Source organism: Anarhichas minor, unplaced genomic scaffold (genome assembly GCF_050575085.1).
Source record: "Anarhichas minor isolate MPS153535 unplaced genomic scaffold, ASM5057508v1 ptg000058l, whole genome shotgun sequence".
In the NCBI taxonomy this organism is placed as follows: Eukaryota; Metazoa; Chordata; class Actinopteri; order Perciformes; family Anarhichadidae; genus Anarhichas; species Anarhichas minor.
The window spans coordinates 9,032,439-9,052,085 of record NW_027466504.1 but is presented as its reverse complement, the minus strand read 5'-3'; the positions used below and the strand labels follow the sequence as shown (position 1 = coordinate 9,052,085).

Below are 19,647 nucleotides of genomic sequence, written 5' to 3'. Positions count from 1 at the left end.
AAGGAAGGAGTCTACCGCTCAGACACTGACTACAAACTACAAAATCACCGCGACTGCCTCGACTCTCTCTCTCTCTCGCTCTTCTTTCTTTTTCTGTATCTCTCTCTCTCTCTCTCTCTCTCTCTCTCTCTCTCTCTCCAAGCTCATAAACTATCGGGCCTCCATTTTTGCCGTAACTGCTGTGCTTTTCGTTTTCTGGGCTGCAGGATTACAGGTTATATTCAGGCCTCAAGATATACACCGGCAGACCAGTGTCCCACTGACCCTCCAAAGCCTGCAATTTAGCAGGGTTATTTATGGAGCGCATCCTCCCCGCCTGCTCCTCTGCTTTCATGATGCTGGACAGCCGCAGCGGCCTCTCACACTTGCGCCCCAGCCCTCCCCTGCTTGGTGAGCATGGCACTTTCTCTGTGAATCCCAATCCTATTACCTCTCTACGGCCTCGTGGCGGGGCGATAAGAGCAGCCCGGCGCCCTGCAAGAGGGGTAGCGCTGAGCCTTCTTTAGCAGCGGTAGGTGGCTTAACCATGGGAAGAATGCTCCACACAGCGTTTTGCTCTCATCATTTCAGTGGGAATTAGCTTTTGCAAAGAGGTGTGTGTTTGTTAAAGATGAAATTGCCTGGAGAGAAATAAACCAGAATATGACACAGATAAAACATCTGTAGCATTGGAGGCTTTGAAATAGACATTATGATACAAATAAGAGAAAAAAAAACTGCATTTATTTTTCTGAATAAAACAAAACAATGCAGTATCACATTGAAAATTGACATCCCGAATTTAACATGCACTCTAATTTGCGGTAGACAAATACGCAAACAGCAAAACACACTCAAAGAGATGCAATGTGATATTTATTCAAAGCCTACTCTATGTTTATGCAAATAGCAACAGTTTTATAATAATGATAGAGTAATTTGAAGACTGCAGTATATCTTTCCATGTACTTGCCTCTGCTGTGTGCTACCAGTGGCTCTGACACTGTTAGATATATTAGAAAGCAGACAGCCTATCTCATCCTCCTCTCACCACCTGAAAGGAAATGAATGTCACATCATTGAGATTGCCTCTCTTTCATTGCAAGTCATATTTCAGATGTCTATATGCTATTTGGGGCTGCCTCTCCTTTCCCCCGTTTTTGCAAATGCACTGAACTGCACTGGCCTTTGATTACTTGATGGTCTCTTTTATGCAAACATGCATTTGATATTTCAGACTATATTCTGCGCATGCTGCAAGTTTAGTGTACACATTGTCCAAGTTTCTTGTAAGTCAGCTTGTGTGTCATCTGACACGGTGTTTCATTGCTACACGTGTAAGAGTGAGTGTGCTGACAGTGCTCTTAACCCTCTCATCAAAGCCCCAGCTTTCCTCTGAACCCCCTCCTCGCTCAGGCCTTTATGTGAGCATCAATCCCTGTTCAGCCCTGTACACTGCTCATAATTATGCAGAGGCCAGCATGAGAAGAAGAAGGAGCCTCCAAGAAGGAACAGGGGAGGGGGGGAGGGGCGTATAATTAGGAATCTGGTCCGTTTTCCTTTTCCACTTTCGCTCCTCTCCGTCTCACCCTGCTTCACCTGCATGTTTCAGAAGGTTTCTCCAATTACTGAGGCAGTACCCCCGACTGTTTCTTCATCCGCCACCAGGGGGGAAAGTAGGAGGGTGAGTGAGTGGAGGAGGAAATGGAAGGATTCTGAAAACAGTGTGAGTTTGAATTAATGGTTTAAATTAGCAGTTCTACAGGATAGAGTAAAAGTGAAGGGTAGGGATTTTTGTAGTATTCACATTTCAGTGACAGTAAGAGAGCTTACCTTTGTTTAGCCTTGCTCTTACTGCCGGCCTGATGCACATGGACAAACCTGCTGTATGCTGCAGTGAGGGGACCCCTCACATGCACTGTGCTCCTTAAAAATGTCTGTATGACGTCAACTAAAGTAGGATATGGTGCGAACCAGTAGAGGGAACATATAGATGTCATGCATTCATGCAGGATTTACACCTGGTCGTATGAGTCATTGGAGTCTGTACCTCGTGGATTATCAGTCATCAGTGAGGACAGCGGCCTTTAAATGGCAAAGCAGGAATATCAATTTTATTGAAATATTGACTGATTAGAGACATCTGAGTTTGTAACCTCTGCAATATACACACCTTGGGGATTACATCCACACACACACACACACACACACACACGCAGTAAAACCACCCTCACACTCTTTTCCCATTTCTCAGTTTTGCAGAATCAGCTATAACTGAGGTGACAATATGACGGTGCTGAGGGGAGGATGGTGAAGGTGAAAATGATGGAAACCTGGCAGTGAGAGTGGACTGGTGATTTGGATTTACTGTCACCTCCTCACACTGATTGGAGTAGAGGTTAATGTTGTTCTGGGGAACATACATTATGAATACTAGCTCTACTAGTAAGCAGTACTGTCACTTCTGTAGGAGGTAAGCAGATCAAAATGGTTGACCACTGAAGATACATTTTTGAGCAGAATGAGAGATTACAAATGGCCCTACCACAGTAACTGTAGAACAGAGGCTTTTAAGAACAAACTATTGATAGCTTTTATAATAGATTTTCCATCAGGCCTAATTTCTTCATTATTTCCGGGCATTTGCGACGAACATGGAAGCTCTAGATGACTGCACAGCTGCCGCGTGAAACCCTTTCACTGTGCCCGCAGAGAGAAAAATAGTTTTAAAACCAGTTATTACACTCTAATAGTCCTGACTGCTTAAAATATCAGCTTTGATGGAAAAGGGCTCTTTGATGGAAATGTTAGGAGTGCTTGGCTTAATGGCAATAATGCATCTCAAGCAAGAAATATAGAGAAGAGCATTTATGACAGTAACTACAACCATTATCTTCAATTTTCACCTGGAAGGGCATTGAATTAAGGACTCCCCCCCCCCCCCCCACAAGTCTGCTTCGGCTACTTTTACTGGATCTGGAGTCATTGTTTCCCTGTTCGGTTGCCATTAGTTTTCCCCCTAAAATAGCAGACGGCAGCAGAAACCTCTGTTGCTAATCTCCTCCTTCCTGGTCAGTATCAGCCCCTTCCTCGCTCTGCCGCTCACTTTCAGCAGAGATTAGGATGTATGAATTCATTGGGCTGGCTGTGGCTGTTGTAGAATAAAATGAACACATGTGGGCCTTGTATCTAGCTATGTGTGCTACACATCCACAGATACACTATAACTTTATATTTCTGTTGACCCCATAATTCTCATTTGTCCATGATTGATAACTGAGAATTGCTACAAAATCCCCTCCACCGCTCTGCATTCACACACAGGAACCAATGAGAGGCATGTCATTGCACCTATGAATAAAAATGGATAACATTATGGGGGGGGGGGGGGGGGGTTTCATTTCAACCATGTAATGTTGCTGTCATTTCTACTTCTCCAAGCCCAATGTCTGCCACACAAGAGAAATATCCCCCAGATCCCATGAGAGAAATTTCATTCTCACACGGCCATAAGTCCTGCAACATCCTCGGAATATGCAATCAGCCAGCGGGGGATGGATGGAAACAAAATTGCTACTGGGTATAATAGGCAGACCTATTAAAAACATACTGCGGTCTTGGGAGGAGATATTGTGGTTACAAGGTCAGAGTGGGGCCCAACCTAATTTACGCGAGCCAGTAATGTTGCCTCGAAATGATCTGGAGTACTTACCTGGCAGTTTTGTGAGAGACAGATGCTCCTAAAGCATTAATATCATGGCATTACTAATTACTAAATTACCTGTGTGAAACCAGTATGGATAGCGCCCCGCCAGAGATTTGACCCTTTCAGCGAAACAGATCGGAAAGAGTGGCACCAGCATATGCGGTGGGGGAAAGAAAAACAGAAAGAGAGAGTTAGTTTTAGACAACACAACACACAACAGATTAACAAAGCACCATATTAACCTTCAGGTGCATCTAATTGTTGGGAAATTGAATGCAGCTCTCAGTGAGGGGGGGGATCAATATATCGAGCTGGCCGGGTTTACAACCTCTAATCCTGCAAATCTTCTTGAGGTCCTGAAGTGCTGTATTGAATATCTGAATGACTCGGAGAGCACTGCTTAAGCATAATTTATGTAATGCGCCCACTAGTGCGCAGTGATTTTTCAATAACAGTTGACCTTTCTTCAATATGTTTAGCTGCAGTGTTCATTGAGTATGTGGTTTAATAACCGTCACATATTTAATGTTAAAAATAAGATTAGAAAGTTTGAGCTATGGTTTTAAAACTGTTTTGAATCGTCTCTTTCAGTTTTGCATTCTGGGATTTCAGAACGTGTGTATCGACAGGGGATCGTTTGGATGGATTGCTGTCAGCTGATTGGCTGACATTCTATTGGAAGCCACAGGATTGGTTGAGAAACCACGAGCTTCTACCGAGGCTTTCGACATTGCCTTTTTCAGTTTCAAATAACTTCCTCTGTTAAAAACTTGTAAGAAATCCCAGAATGCAAAGCTGAAGGAGCAGATTTTATTCTTTAAAAAGGTAGTGTTAAATATCTGCAAAACTTAAGTGACACAGATTTGTTACACTGAACCCGTTACACTGCAAAGATGTAAAGACTGAAGCACTTATCTCAGACAATCAGATCTTATTTCCAAATATTTGAATCCCATTTGTAAGTTTCAAAACGTACGTTCAACCTTTCAAATGTGTTGTAGTTTTAATTTGATATGTAACTTTAATCTAACCTCATAATTTAGGCCTCGATACAAAAATACATGTGTTGCTTTATCTACTGCTTGCCAAGACTATTGTATGCAGGATATCTGTAGTCTGTTCCGACCTTATCAGCCATTGACTTGATCTAAATACTAATGATACACAACTAGAAAGAGGAACATCTGAAGCTATTGATCACAGTTGGTTCAGCCGTGGACAAATCCAGTATAGCACAGAGAGCTGAGCTTCATCAAGAGCTGAGTGAAGCCAGCACATATGCTCCTCTACCTCCCACATCGCTAATGTTTATCATGAAAACAAACTGCCTCTTCTCTTTGTGTCGAAGCTGTGGCTCGACACGAGCTGATATCAGAGGGAATAACAAATGTACATTGTTTTACTTGCTACATTTTTCCAGCGCAGATCAGTTACTTTTAATTAAACTTTAATTATTATTGTATCTTTGAGCTTCGTGATCCACCGAATCTTTTCATTTGTGCGGGGTGAGGTGCCCTAAAGCCTCCTCTCTGTCCCTCCAATCACAGGTTGCTGTGCCACTTGTCATCTTTAGTCAGGCCCGTTATTGAGAGGCTTCCCTCCGGCCGCCTCTTTGTCTTTAGTGGCTCGATTATATTAGAGTGACACCTGGCATGGATCCTCAGCTGTAACGGCCCTTCTTTTCATCCCATCCCCTATTATTGGCGTTAAAAAGCCTCTGATGAAATATTACAGACCTATAGGTTCTTCTCTGTGCTTCACTGAACTGTGTGGGGTCGAAAGAAACAAGCCATTGGTTAATGAGACTTTAATGCTATAGCAAATTAAACAAATGCATTCAAATAGGTGTGAATAAGAAATAGCGAACCGTGTGCAATCCTTGCATATTGCACTCATTGGATGAATTCGTTTTTATAATTACATGAGCACTCTAATCACAGTAAACGTATGGCTAGTGACTCGTGCACACTTGTCATGTTGAGGTTGTGGTAGGTGGTGAGATTTCTAACCTCTCAAAGGCAATGGCGGAAATTGTGCAGAAGTGTTTTTGCCATTTTTCCCGGAAAAAGAAGACTGCGTTGGAAAGACAGCCTTCTTGTGGCGGTTCTCTGTTACACGTTGCCATATATAATGCATTTTATGCACCTTTGTTATGCAAAAGAGGCATGATGAAAAGAATTTCATCATTGAGAAATGGAATTCCAGCTGCCCCTCCTCCTCCCCCGTGGTCATGAGTGCTGCTGGAGGTGCAGCACTGCACACTGGGGGAAAATCCCCTCCACTCCAATCTTGTTGAGCTGACGTACATGGCCTTGTGATATTACATGCGTGTCTTCTATGCAAAAGACATATGTGCAGAGAGATGCTAATGGGGCATGTTCAGAGCAGCCACACCTGTCTTCAAACTCATTCAGTGAGAATTCTGTGGGTGCGTAAGTGAGAGCGGAAACTACAGACTATGTGCTCTCAGTGAACCCAGTGGTACTTGATGAAATATGTTAATTATTCACATAGTATCTTGCTTACGGTATCGAGGCACATTTCCTGACCTTGCACATTTTGAGCATATTTAGCTAGTCTCTATTGTTCCACCTTTATTCACAAATGCTAATTCTGTAAGAACTGCAAACAGTTGTACAGTATTTTAGCATTGGGTGCTTGCAAGTGTTCTGTTCTGGCTCTGCTTGCTTTAGTACTTCTCTGGATGACAACATAATAATTTATAGCAAAATAAATAATGTTGGAATTTGATGCACCACTGGTTGGTTGATATTACTTCTCTCTGTTTACTCTTTGTTGCCTTGGGGTGGCCAAGATCGTCTCAAAGTTATCTGACTGAGAATCGAAAAGAGTCCCTCCTGCTTTGCTCTCAGGCGGTCATTAAATCATAAAATATTTAACGGATAAAAATTAATCACTTTAAGGTTAAAAGCTAAATATTTCAATAGCAAATATGTCAATCCCAGCTTTTATCGTTGCAAAAATGTAAATCTCACTTTTATGTTGTGGTGTACAAACGTGATTACACATTGTTCTTTTTCTTCCTTTCATCCCACTTCTACTATCTACTAGATACACATGACAGCATCACAGGTTCAGCGGAAATACCACTGAAATTACATCTGCCCACACGTTAACAATCACATATAGTGCTTTTCCTCCGTTACAGCCAGGTGAAAACCCACATGAAGCGTATATTCCACCTCCCCTGAATGAATATATTATGTTCATCCTGTATATTCATGATTGCCTGCCAGTATAAACACACATTACTCACAGTCATGCAGACAGTGGGTCTGTTTGGGACGAGTGCTTCAAATATAGGTCTGATGCTCTCTCTATCTATCGTTCATATACAATTTCTGAATTTTCATAGAACCTACGGTATAAGCAGCTTTATTTATCAGAGCTGTCACCTGGCTTTCTTCCCCCCAAAACATGTATAATACGTCAAGTTAAAGCTAGACTGCCTGCACAAGAATACAAAACACAGCAAGTCAAACTAGGAAAACTTCCACAAAAAAAAAGAACACAAAACTTTTATTCATCTCATGTCCTGCGATTATTTCCAGCAGCTCAGAGCGAGAAAAGCTTTGGTATCTCAAAGGGAAACGAAAATAAGGGGAAGGTAAGGCACGGGGAAGCTTAAATTGAGGCCATTATTGAGGGCAGTGAGGGAATAGTTTGGGGCTCGACTCAGAGAAGCATCGGCAGAAAGACTTTTAGTTAGGTCAGATGAACAATGATGGCGGCTCCTAAAAATCTCTCAAATGATTTAAAGGTTCAGAACATTGACCTGCCAATTAGACAAGATATCTGTCTTACATTTTTACGGCTAAAGTGTAATAGTTTGACGTTACCTTGCCTGATATTTGTCTTTGTCTGAATCAATATAGAGAAATAACTTCAGAGACTGAGAAACTTTGAAGCTGGCTTTCTCTCTGACAGTTGAGACAGCTGTAGCTAATTATCTCAGTTTATGGTAAGATGAGAAAAGATTCTTTGCTTCACCAACATCAGATTCATCAATAGCTTGACAATTAGACCGGGATCGTGCAGCTGCGGTAATGTTTATGTCGACGGATTATGGAAATGCGGGGCTGCTGTGAGTGCCGACGTATTACTCTCAATCCCTCTTTGATTGAACGTGGAATATCTGCTTCAAAGTTATAATGTATTGTGCAACTCCAGCTTTTTAAGTATGCATTAGGACAGACTTGCCAAGGTAATGCGTTTCTGAACGATGCTAATTGCATGGACCTTTAGATACAGTGGCTGCTTTTTCCCCGTGGTAAGCAGGGCATGAAAACGGGCAGAGGAACAGGAGAGAGCGGCCCACTTCCTAAATTAGGCCACAAAAGCAGGCTGGTAGAGCTCAGTTGGATTTCAAAGAAGTCGGGCGCAATATCACTTCACTGTAGATGTTATTGTACTCCTTGCCAGAAATCAGACAGAAATAGCCTGTGTGGGAAAATGTTTGGTCCTTTTAAGGTTAAATAGAGAAAAAGTGGGCATTCAGCAAATAAAATACACCTTTTGTGAATGTGTATTCATGGTCAGGAAACACAGTTCTCTCTGTAGCACTGTTAAATTGGCCTGACTCCCAGTCCGGTTTATACTTCTGATTTGTTTGACAAAAGAAATACCTCGTTCTGAGTATATTGTCTTCGTGAATTACCAGACTCCCCGCTGCCAAGTGATAAGATCCTAGAGTAGATAAAGACTGAATATGAGAAATGGCACAGTTAAAGCAGTATTCTAGCAAGGACTACATTTCTATTCATATTTACAAATGCAAATCACAATCATTTAAAATCTGTCACTTAACATTTTCTTTGTGCTTACAGGACATAATTAAACTGCAAAGCCAGATTTCCTATGTTCGTGTTCTGAATGATTGCTCACTAAGCCAGACTCCTGTGCCTCTCTGTGCTCTTTCTCCATCTACGTATCGCCCTCTACAACACATTAAAACACATTAGCCCTCGCTCGTACGGCTCACAAATAGAGCGAGAGCATGTGTACAAATGAATCACTGCTGTTTGTTGTACTGTTTCAGGCTCGAGCTGTTTCGAGTATCTTATTTGAGAGAGCCGCAGATCATGTTTAGTAAGCTCACCCTCATTATATCAGACCCTGGGGAGAAAGGAGCCCTCTCACTCCATACTATCAAAGCCACGGAGCTGCCTTAGAGGACATGCTTCAGTATGAACAGAGGCTCTAGAGTACATACAAAAAGTAGCATGCTCAGCCCTCATCGCCTCTCTCAGTGGGAAGCTGCCAGCATTCAAGGTTTTGATCAAGCCTTGCCGTAATGGCTGTGGGTGACAGGTATACGAGACCACGGTTGTGGGAATAAATAGCTTGATTAGCATAATGCATCAGCAACAAATTCAGCTTTCAGTGCGCGTGAAAGAACTACTTTTTGCTTGAGTGCGGCATTCATATACCTTATGGGATCGCATTTCATAGGACAAACACACAATTATGTAAACAGGGTATTTACCTCTGCACTATTGGAAGGTAATATTATTTACCTCCGGCGTGTGCCCCATACTCTGTCATGATGTTGTCTGTATTTTTTTGGCTGCTTTGAATAGGCTCGGCAGCTCCCATTGTCCACCAAAAGCGTATTTCCACTCTTTTCAGCAATCATAATTCACCTGATACACGGAGCTCTTATACCTCCAGAAATCCCAGCCATATTGATCCATCTGGAGCTGAGCGACATCGCTATAAACAGGCTAATCTAACATAAAAGCTGACCTTTCAGTGCCCCAGCCTGTTGAAACGATTTAGCTGTGCCTGGTAGCAATGAATAAATAAATAGATAAATGAGACACACAATCACGGGCTCCATCCTGCAGTGCATCCCAACCGCACCTGACTGGAGGCAAGAGCTCTGAGATGGGAGATTATTTGGAATAATATCCCTTACATTTTGCAGGTCTTTAGCACCGCTGGGTTTTGAACGGGGGTGGCAAAGAAGTGAAGAAGGCTATCATCAGTCAAACTCCTGTCTTCTCCCTGCTTCCCCCCCCCCCCCCCCTCCCCCACACACCTTGCATCTGACCTTTGTGACCTTTTGCCATTCTCACGTGTGATTAATTGCCACTAAGACTGTCCACTAATAATCTATGTGATAGTTATCAAGGGAATGAGTTCTTCACCTGAATACTAGTCAGACCACACTTACCTCTGTCTTCCCCTTTCCATTCTCTTCTGACCTCCTGCCTTGTTCCTGCTTGACTGGCTGCCTGTAGGCTGAGGTTAGCGCACTAAGGGTAGTGGGAAGCTCAGATAGCATTACATCCGTCATGATTACAGAAATGCATTGTAACCATCAGCAGCCCTTGCCACATGCTCCCATAACACTTACTGGACAGTTGTTGCTCTTTAAATGCACCAGTAATACAATGATGTACAGAGACATGTACACCTTTAGAGAAAACATGTGGTTCAAAGGGAGGAAGGGGTTTGAGATTTCCTTTGAGATTTATTGAATTAAAAAACTGATTTTTAAATTATTTTCTTTGATGAATTCATTTAAAACCCACAGCTGTATTTCCCTTCCCTTTTGGCCATTATTAATTCAATGGCATTTTGCTAGGATGGAAATCATCAGGATGCTGAGGAGTGGATATACGATTGCCTGCAGTGAACAAAGTGATGTATGATAAAACAACCGAATGTGGTTCCTCTCGCTATTTTCTTTTTCCTTGTGTGGTGTTTTTTTTTTTTCAGTTAGGTGTATTTAGGAGACATTTCTATCCTGTTGAACCCCGTAACTCAAATAAGCCCAGTAGTCAGCAGTGTGATTGTTTGTGCAGAGTGATAACCACAGAGTAAGGAAACAACACTATCCCTCCTGAGATACCAAAGCAACGTTTGGTCCTTTTCCCAAGACTTATCTGCACTTGGAACAATTGTTCTTAGAGGACATTAAGAATGTTGATCAGTGGTAATCCACAGTCCTCCCCCAAGTCAGACTGTATCTTTTCGTCCTTAATGTGTATTGAACAGTAATTAAACCCTAAATAAGACGATCCTGGGCAATATGTGCACAGTCTGTGTCAGTATCTAACAACTCTGTTTTCCCTTTTCTCTTCCCCAACTAAACCAAATGTTTATTCCAAAGCTTGTCTATGTTTCGTACAAAATTCACAGTCGCATTTCCGATTAATGATGAATATTTCATGTCATCTTCCGTTTGACTCTGAATTATATATTAAAACGTCACAAATCAGCACTGTAAATGTGAGTCAGCAATCCGAAACAATGTGTGAGATATTTATCATTTACTATATCATTTGGATGAAAGTATTGTATCACCATCACACTGACTTCCTCATCAGTAATGCATGGTCTCTTGTATGTTTTCCCTTAACTGACAAACTAACTGTAATTAGATGCCTAACCATGCATTTTATTCTTAGCCCCGTAGGATTTAATTGCATTTCATTCATAAAATCAAAATGACATACCACAATAATTGTCACCTCTCATAAAATGAGAGGTGACAATCTTGTTTTCATGAAATACACATAATGACTCACATAATGAGTCTATGATAGATTTGTATCTTAAAAGGCTGATATCTACAATGTAATAGCAAGTGATAAGAGCTGCCAACGTAACTGATTGAAGTCTAGCTATTGATCCAACAGTTGTGTTTGTTCTCCGTACAGAACAGAGCTGTTTCCATCACAGTTCTGGTTGTGAGCCGGTAGACTTCTGAGCTGACTGTGACCAACACCAAAATATGTCAGGTCTGTAGGCTTCAGTGGCAGTTGTTCCGGGAAAACGAAACAAGGAATGGTCTTCTTTTTTTTTTTTGCTTCAGAGGTGACACAAATATTTCAAAGTAACCCCTGCCTGGGGTGTCTCACTGTATCTAAGCTGTGCCTGAATTGTAACTTTGTCGCCACAGACCAGTTAGGTTTGCAAAAAGAAACGTATGTGTGTCTCTCTGTGTCTGTTGAAAGCAGGCCTGCTTCAGACTCTTGGCACATTCTATTCCCCCGCCGCCTCCAGTGCAATTAATGATCTTGCTTACAACATTAGCGCCACAATCATGAAAAATCGCACTGAAGCACAAAGTCCCCCAACATATTGAGCTCAATTCATCAAGGCCTCCATGCTCTTTGGCGATGTCAGACTTGGTCTCAGTGTTATTGAGTGTCTTATTAACCAAGTACCTGCCATAAGATTCCAGGAGTGATTACAAGTTCACAAAGAGATATGATTCGTCTCGAGATTCAAATGACTTCTCATGTTTTTGAGTTTTGCAGCATTCTGTATCAGGCATTCAGAGAAAGTAAACTGGAAAATCTATGAAGTGTCTTGGTTAAGGCATTGTCTTGTCAGCGCTTGAGCAATTGTATCTGTGATTAGAATTTTTTTACTTCATCTCTAACACAAGTGAACCACCAAAGAGTGTTTCAAGGATACGAGAAGAGTAGAAATCCTCTTCTGTGACTTGCCGGCCTTGTTTTTATCAGCAGACAGACGCACCGAGATTGTGCATGGGTCAAAGAGTGTGGTATGTTGGGAATTAAACATTTGAGGTGTTTTAGGTATTCAAGATTGTAGCATAATGCTCTCACTATTTCTTGAAACCTGTGATGGCCATGTCAAGGAGCCATTCTTTATGACTGCAGTCTGTAAAACATTCCAGATTGTAGAGAGAGTTTGCCATGACGTCAATGTCTTCAGAGCTTTGCAGAACTCGTCTGTAGCATATTAAAAATGTATATTAAAAGGGGGAGGTATGATGTTGTCTAGTTCAGTGGGATGCAAAATAGAAATGGAGTTTGACAGACAACAAGCAGGGTGTACAAGTGGCATGAAGACAGGCATCATCAATCAACAGACGGCTCTCCTTGGCATTGTAAATCACTGCAGGGCTAAAGGGCATCATCTGTCCCCATCTCCTAATTTCAGACAAAGTATGTAGTGTTATCGTTTTTACAGATGGGATGAACGACAAATATGTACCACTCGTTTTGTTTATTTGCATCATCTACAATCATACACATTCGTTGGTCTCCCAGCACTGTAGCACGTAAACACAGGACATGAACACCAGTTTGCCCATCCATTGTCACCAGCGGACAAGCCTGTGGATTTTTATCCGACACCAGAAAAAAATGTTCATAGCACATTGAATCAAAAGAATCTGCCTCATTAAAAAGAAACAAGTAAAGCAAAAGGACAAATTTGATTACAGACCGACATCAGTGCAATTATGTAGCATGTACAGTATGCAAATACTGATACTGTATGGGATCACATTGCGAGGGAGTGCTCAGCAGTTCAGAGTTTTTAACAAAGAGAAGTAAAAGTCCAACAGTTTCTAACTCAGAATCAATCATTGATCTTTTTTTTGCTGTAAACAAAACCAAGACCCAAACAATTAGTAGTACAAGTGTAAACTGAACCGGAGCAGTTCTGTCCATGCTGTAAATACTGCAAAGCAGACAGATTAAACCAAAGAAATCATTCACTCTGCAATGTAGTGGTGAATGGTGATCACTTTAAGTAGAATTTCACTGTAAACATAATGACATTGATCTAAATGAAACCTCACTGGAGTGACTGAGATGAGTGTAGGTCAACATGCTACAGAGACAGATGCTGTACGGGTTGTGTGTTTCATTATATCTAGTGCCCCCTAATCTAAAACCCCCGAATCCCTCTCTATGTGCCCCGTTACTAGATTCAAAGTATCAAAAAGCTGCAGATTCTGTTGAAACCACTCAAATACAAATGCCTAATTGAGTTTTATGTTGGGTATTGAGTGTCATACAGCCTTCTTTCACTTCTTTTGTAATGCTGATGGTCCAGACTGAGTCATGGCATGAAATGCTCATCGAAGAATATAGAATGTGAAGTATTGCTGCTATATACTGTATGTGCATTCTATGCAAGCATAGAAATAATAAACACACTGTAGCATATTCATCATATAAGAGATCTTTGTGACCTGCGTTGGCCACAATTGTGGCATCATATACATTTCAGGATTTACATATATGCATACATACCTGCACATCTAGTGCAAGATATTTTTAATCTTTTAAGACTTTTGTTCATCCACGTATTTGGACAACCCAACATCTTGAGACATTTATCTGGTCCTACTCAACTGGACCATTTACTGAAATCAAAACCACACAAGACCCTATCGCAGGTCTGAAAGTATATATTTGTTTTGCACAATTGTGACAAAAATAAATACCAGAAAGTGACACTATGCACAAAGTGATAATTTTCTATTCTCCATAAGTGCACTGAAAGTCGGTCAAATGTGGGCACGAGGGTTGTCAAGCGTAGAAGATGAGCTCAGGAATCTGTCCCCCCTGCACCCCAGTGCCATTAGTGCTGTCAGAGGAGCACTGGAACTGAAATGTCACTTTCCCACACTGCACCTCTGTCACCCCTTCCTGTCCAAAGTAGCTGAGCTCGTTCCCATCCAGAACCACACTGGCAGTGTAGAAGGTGTCGGGCTCGATCTGGACGGGATACTCAAACCACACTGGGAAGGTGTTGCTGGAACCATCAGAGAAGTATTTGCTGAGGTTTTGTCCCAGCAGTACTCCTTGACGTTTCAACTCAATCTTGGCACTGTACTCTGCTGAGCCACAGCTAGAACCATACAGTCCAAACCCAGCGATGAAAACTCTTTTATCCACTGCAAACTGTATGCTGTCACAGCGGCCCCGATAGCGCCACTGATTGCTTCGGTAGGCACAGGACTGGAATCTGTGGCAGCGCTGGGGTGTAAGGCCCTTCCTAGGCATGCTGACAAACTGCATCTCAGGCTTCTTGGCTGCTGTGTACCACAGGAAGATGTCATTGGTCTCGTTAAGCGTCAACACGCCCGACTGGGCTGCTCCATTGGCAAAATCATCAAGAGCCATCGTAGGGATACGTATCAGGTACATGGCCTTGCCCAAAACCTTACGCCTGTTGTCAGTCGACGAGGTGAGGTCCTGTCTCTGGCACTCAGCCTCGGCCCAGTTGAGCGCCGCCTCAAATACCACTATCTCTTTAGCATTGAGTGTCTCTCGCTGTAGGATACTCTCCAGGGTCTGGGTGTCGATGTCGCAGAAGCCCTCTGAGCGTAACGCCTGCTCTGCCTGGGCATCAATCACCTCCCAGCAGCGCTGTGTCAGGTCTGGCTCCTCGAACAGGCAGCTCTGCGAGAGTAACACACAGGCATTCTTGGCACTCAGGCTGGTTTCCAGGAAGTTGACGCATGCACGTGCCAGATGAGGGACAATGTACTTCTTGGCAGCATAAAGAGTGGCCAACACTGTGTCGGCACTCAGGTCGATCTCGTCACAGTAAATGTACCTGTTGACATAAAGATGTGACTTTCTCAGCTTCATAGACATCAGATCAAACATCACATAAATTACATATCACATGGTGTGAACATGTTTGTTAAGAAGAATTAATTTAACAAAAAATAACTTAATTTGAAGTGTTTTGTTGAATGTATGGTGAAAGCGGACTGATATTACAGTATCGTATGCAATAGCGTTGCTGAATCCGTTCATATCCATATTGGAAGACAATGACATAAGATTCAAAACACAGTGAAATCATTGTGGAAATGAATCAAACGGGCCAACGAAATAGTATTCCTCCTACATCCTCATCATCACCTACCTACTGTAGCTCACATGCAAACACAGCAAACAAAACTCAAATAAATGTGATGGAGGAACAGCAAGGACGATGGAGGAAGTGATTCATTGTGAGGAATAGTAAGCATAATAGCATAAAATGAATCAAAATGAAAATAGACGGATATAGAACTCAGATAGTGGAAGAAGCACTTAATTTGATTTGTCTGGCAGCGAAACAGGTTTGTCCAAGATGTGCCAGAGATAGGCATAGACTAGTTTCATCAAACCTTGTTTTTTTTCCCTCCAACATCAAATTGAAATCTACATTACGATGACACTATTTGTGTCAGAAGGACATTGTAGGACACAAACAAGAATGCGGCTAGTTGAAGGAAGTACTTACTTCAGCATTGCCAGAAATGCTGCTGGTTCCACATCTGGAATATGGATTTCATCATTGTTCTCAGCCAGTTCACCATAAAACATGGCGTGGAACACTGAGCTGCCCACAGCCAAAACATACTGTTGGAAGAAGAAGAGAAAACAAAATGACGGAGAGAAAAGAGAGATGAAAACATGCCGGAGTTCGTCTGTGATTTCACTGGAAACCACATGACCTGTAGTAACATTCAGTGAGAGGAGAAATGTGAGTTGTACTAAATCCAATTAGTCCACATGTTACTCTGTACATAAAAACACAAATCTCTTCATGGATATTGAACAATGCCTCATTCTAATCAGCGGAGAGACTGAACCTGTTGAGTTTCTCACATAATGAGCAGAGCTCAGCCAGTTACACTTTCCCCTGAGGACAAGGAGACAGATTTCTAATGAACAAGATTGCCTCTGAAAAAACAGGAAATCTGAATAACACAACTGAACCGAGTGCAGCAAAAGTTCAATTAATTGAAATGAATGACTTGTCTGAATTTATGATGAAATCAGATGTAACACAATGCCACTAATAATTCCAGTGAAAACGACTGTATACAAGACTATGAATTGTTATTATACTCAAGTACATTCATGTTTTAGTGTGTGCATGTCTGCGCTGTGTGTGCGAGTGTGTGCTGCACAAGCATGTGTAGGTGTGTATGTGGGTGGTATAAATTTCTCAAAAGAGACACACAGACTTTCACTTCAAATTGCAGTGAACCCAATCTAAAATAAGCCTTGCAAATAAGGGTTTTCGAAAAAACAATGCTGTTATTGTTACACACTGAAATTCATTGAAGGACGAGTATATAAATACTGCATATTTGAATAAGATTTGTGCCACCTCTTGACCCATTGTATTTTACAGATGTTCACATAAATTCCTGCTTTTAGCTGGTATCCTCCATCTTGTAGGGATATAACTTTGTAAATGAAATCATAATGCATATCTGAGTTCCTGCCAAATGGACACAATAAAGATTGCTGCCGTGAACGTCATTATACCCCTTTGGTATAATGTCTCAGCATAAAGTGCAGTTAAGTCATCCTCAATGTCCTTCCATAACGTCTTTCTATAAAGGCACTGAGGAAGTGCACGGCAGCTTCCAATCATAGATTATACATGTGGGTCTCGTATAAAGAACAACAAAGATGACCCGTGCAAGGCTCATCTGACAGGGTGGATGTGGAATGGATAGCTCAGCCAAAGTCATGGCTGCAAAATGACTTCCCAGATTTAATATGAATGTTAAAATCATATTCAAACAGAGTCATAATGATGGGCTTTTAGATGAGGCACATGGTCTAGGCAACTAACCTTAATCATTTACTGTATGTGAACACCTTGGATAAAGCAATGAGGTCAGAGGGTGGACAGTGGACTAAACAAAGAAGCATGTTACAACTGGCATAAACTGGATGAATATGGGCCTAAATATGATAATAATGGCTAGTTATAGTACACTCATTGTACTTCCAATTCACAATTCAAAAGCTAATCAAGTAAATGAGTACAAATGTGTTTCTAAGAAGTGAGATGCAGAGTTGATTGCGAAGTACTCTATGCTTTATCATTGTAACTGCGTGCTGTTGGGTGTGCTTGATGAAAAGTTGAGTAATTGCAGAGCTGTGTCTGAAAAGCTGAGCTAAAGCGGAGACAAAGGCAATCCATTCTCTGTGAGATGACTGCTGAAGAGGATATCCCTTCCTCTTTCGCTCAGTCCTTGCCGCTACTCCGTCTGCCTCATTTACATAAATAATTGAGGACTGTCTAGAAAAGACACATGGTGCGGAAGTGAGCGCGGAGCACAAAGGATTTGACTTCCATTACTGCTGCCAGTGAGGAAGATAATTTTTATGCTGATATGATATGAACAACACTGCGCTGATTGCTTGTTTGCTCATTTCCTCCTGCTACCGGGACTTTACTGGTTGATGAAATTCTTACTCTGTGTCCTGGCAGCCGCTGGGTCCTTCCAGGCTGACCCACCACAAAGTGAACATCTGCCATCAGCTCATTGTTGAACATTACTGAATTTCTAAAAGGGGGGAAGAAGCAATGACAAACAAGAGAAAGTTAACTGTACATATTTTACCCTGTACATTTGTTTTAGAAGAGAAGATAAGAGGAAGCATAACTCTGAGAGTGAAATGAATGCACATAAACTCATTTGGATGTATTTTATGTGAGTAATATAACATATACCCATTAGTCTTTGGCAGAAGTTCAGGCAAAAATAGAACATTACAGGTATATTTTCTTTTTTGCTACCCTTAAAACAAGAGTTGTATGATTGTATAAAGTACTCCAAATGCTTCAGGCAAGACTAAAGACATTTCATTGATTCCAAAACCTCACATTAAAACACTACAACATACTTTAGATCTTCTCTTTATATCTAAATAAAAACAGGCAAACAAGACAATGAACCGAATGGAAAATCCCCGCTGTGAAAGAATGGGAGCAACAATAAAGCTGCGTTCATATATTATTGAATAGTGGAACATGTCACAGGGGTGGGTAAACAGCCCCATGAACTCTGGAGAGACAACAAAGCCAGGTCGGAGAGCACACATTCTGCTCTGGACAGCTGGACTCTTTTACTGATAGGCCAAGGTAAATATTTTGCTTTTAGTACAGAGCAGCTTCTGCCTGTTGTGCATATCAAACGCACCCGGTGCCTGTCCGCCCTCTGTTATGTCAAAGCGGCAAAGTCTGCAGGAGCAGGAGAGGGTGTAAACAGAGATAACCCCCCCCAGCAGAGTCGGGGCAGGGCAGAGGGAACACCCACCCATACTCACACCCAAACACACACACACACACACACACACACACACACACACACACACACACACACACACACACACACACACACACACACAGTATGTAGTATAAAGTATACAAGATTTACAATTTTGGAATACATATTTATACATTTAATGGAGGTTCTGTTCAGAAAACTGTCAATTTAAATGCAGTGGAACATTTTACATATTGTACTTCATGACAAATGTTAAGTTCAAATTTGAGATGTCTCTGCCCTGAATGTACTGTTGATTGAAACTGTGCTGTCTTCTGAGACAGAAAGGGGCTTGCTGGTTGTACTTACCTTTCTCTTATAGTGGAGTAGAGTCCTTGCCAGTTACAGTTCTGTATGGTGTTGTTGTTGTTGAGGTTCTGCTGCTGGTACTGTTGCACTGTGGTGGTGGATGCCGACTTTTTGGTGGGAAAGATATCCGCTGCCATCTTCTTCTTCTTCTTGCTCCTCAGAGTGATTATCTCATAACAGACAGGGGGCAGCTTGGAGCTGCCACTGGCGTTCCCTTTCTTGGAGCTCTTGCTTGACTTGCTTTTCACCGACTCAGGAAGCATTAAGAAGAAAGTCAGACATTTCATGTTCCTTCCCTTGGCATCGACCATGAGTGTGTTCAACTGCCGAGCAGTGGGATTGCATGCAGAGAAGACATTCACCAGGACCAGGGCAGGTGCGAGGGAGGTCCGGGGGGGACAGCAGAGAGTTGAGCAGCACTCAGCAGTGTAGTAATCACAGCTCCTCTTTGAGGTTTCACCTTTCTGTAACCAACAGGGCAACTCTCTTTACCGCTCCTTTTTTTTCACTCCTCTGAAGAGACTCAGACTGGTGATCCGAAGGCACTTTTCCTTTGTGAAGTTTGATCTGCTGACTGAGAGGCTCTTGGGCTTCCCATCCCTGCTTGTCCAGAGTGATGAGATCAGCTCTTTAAATCACTTATTTTTCTCCTCTGCTCCCTCGCCTCTCTCACTCACTGCTTTGCTGGGGGCTGGCCTGACAGCCCCAGATTTAGTACAGCTGCAGTGGTCCTCAGGCAGGCAGCGGTGTGTTTACTCAATTCCTTTCATTCACTCTTACT

General features: G+C 42.1%; 1 protein-coding gene across 1 annotated transcript; it reads right to left on the bottom strand.

Moving 5' to 3' along the window:
• Positions 1-14,010: 14,010 nt before the first annotated feature.
• On the bottom strand, positions 14,011-19,177 carry LOC142932989 (BTB/POZ domain-containing protein 3-like). The gene is made up of 4 exons (XM_076077122.1): positions 18,867-19,177; positions 17,705-17,795; positions 15,725-15,843; positions 14,011-15,043 (listed from the first exon to the last, which is right to left on the bottom strand). The coding sequence occupies exons 1-4, from the start codon at positions 19,175-19,177 to the stop codon at positions 14,011-14,013; spliced, it is 1,554 nt and encodes a 517-aa protein (XP_075933237.1).
• Positions 19,178-19,647: the final 470 nt, after the last annotated feature.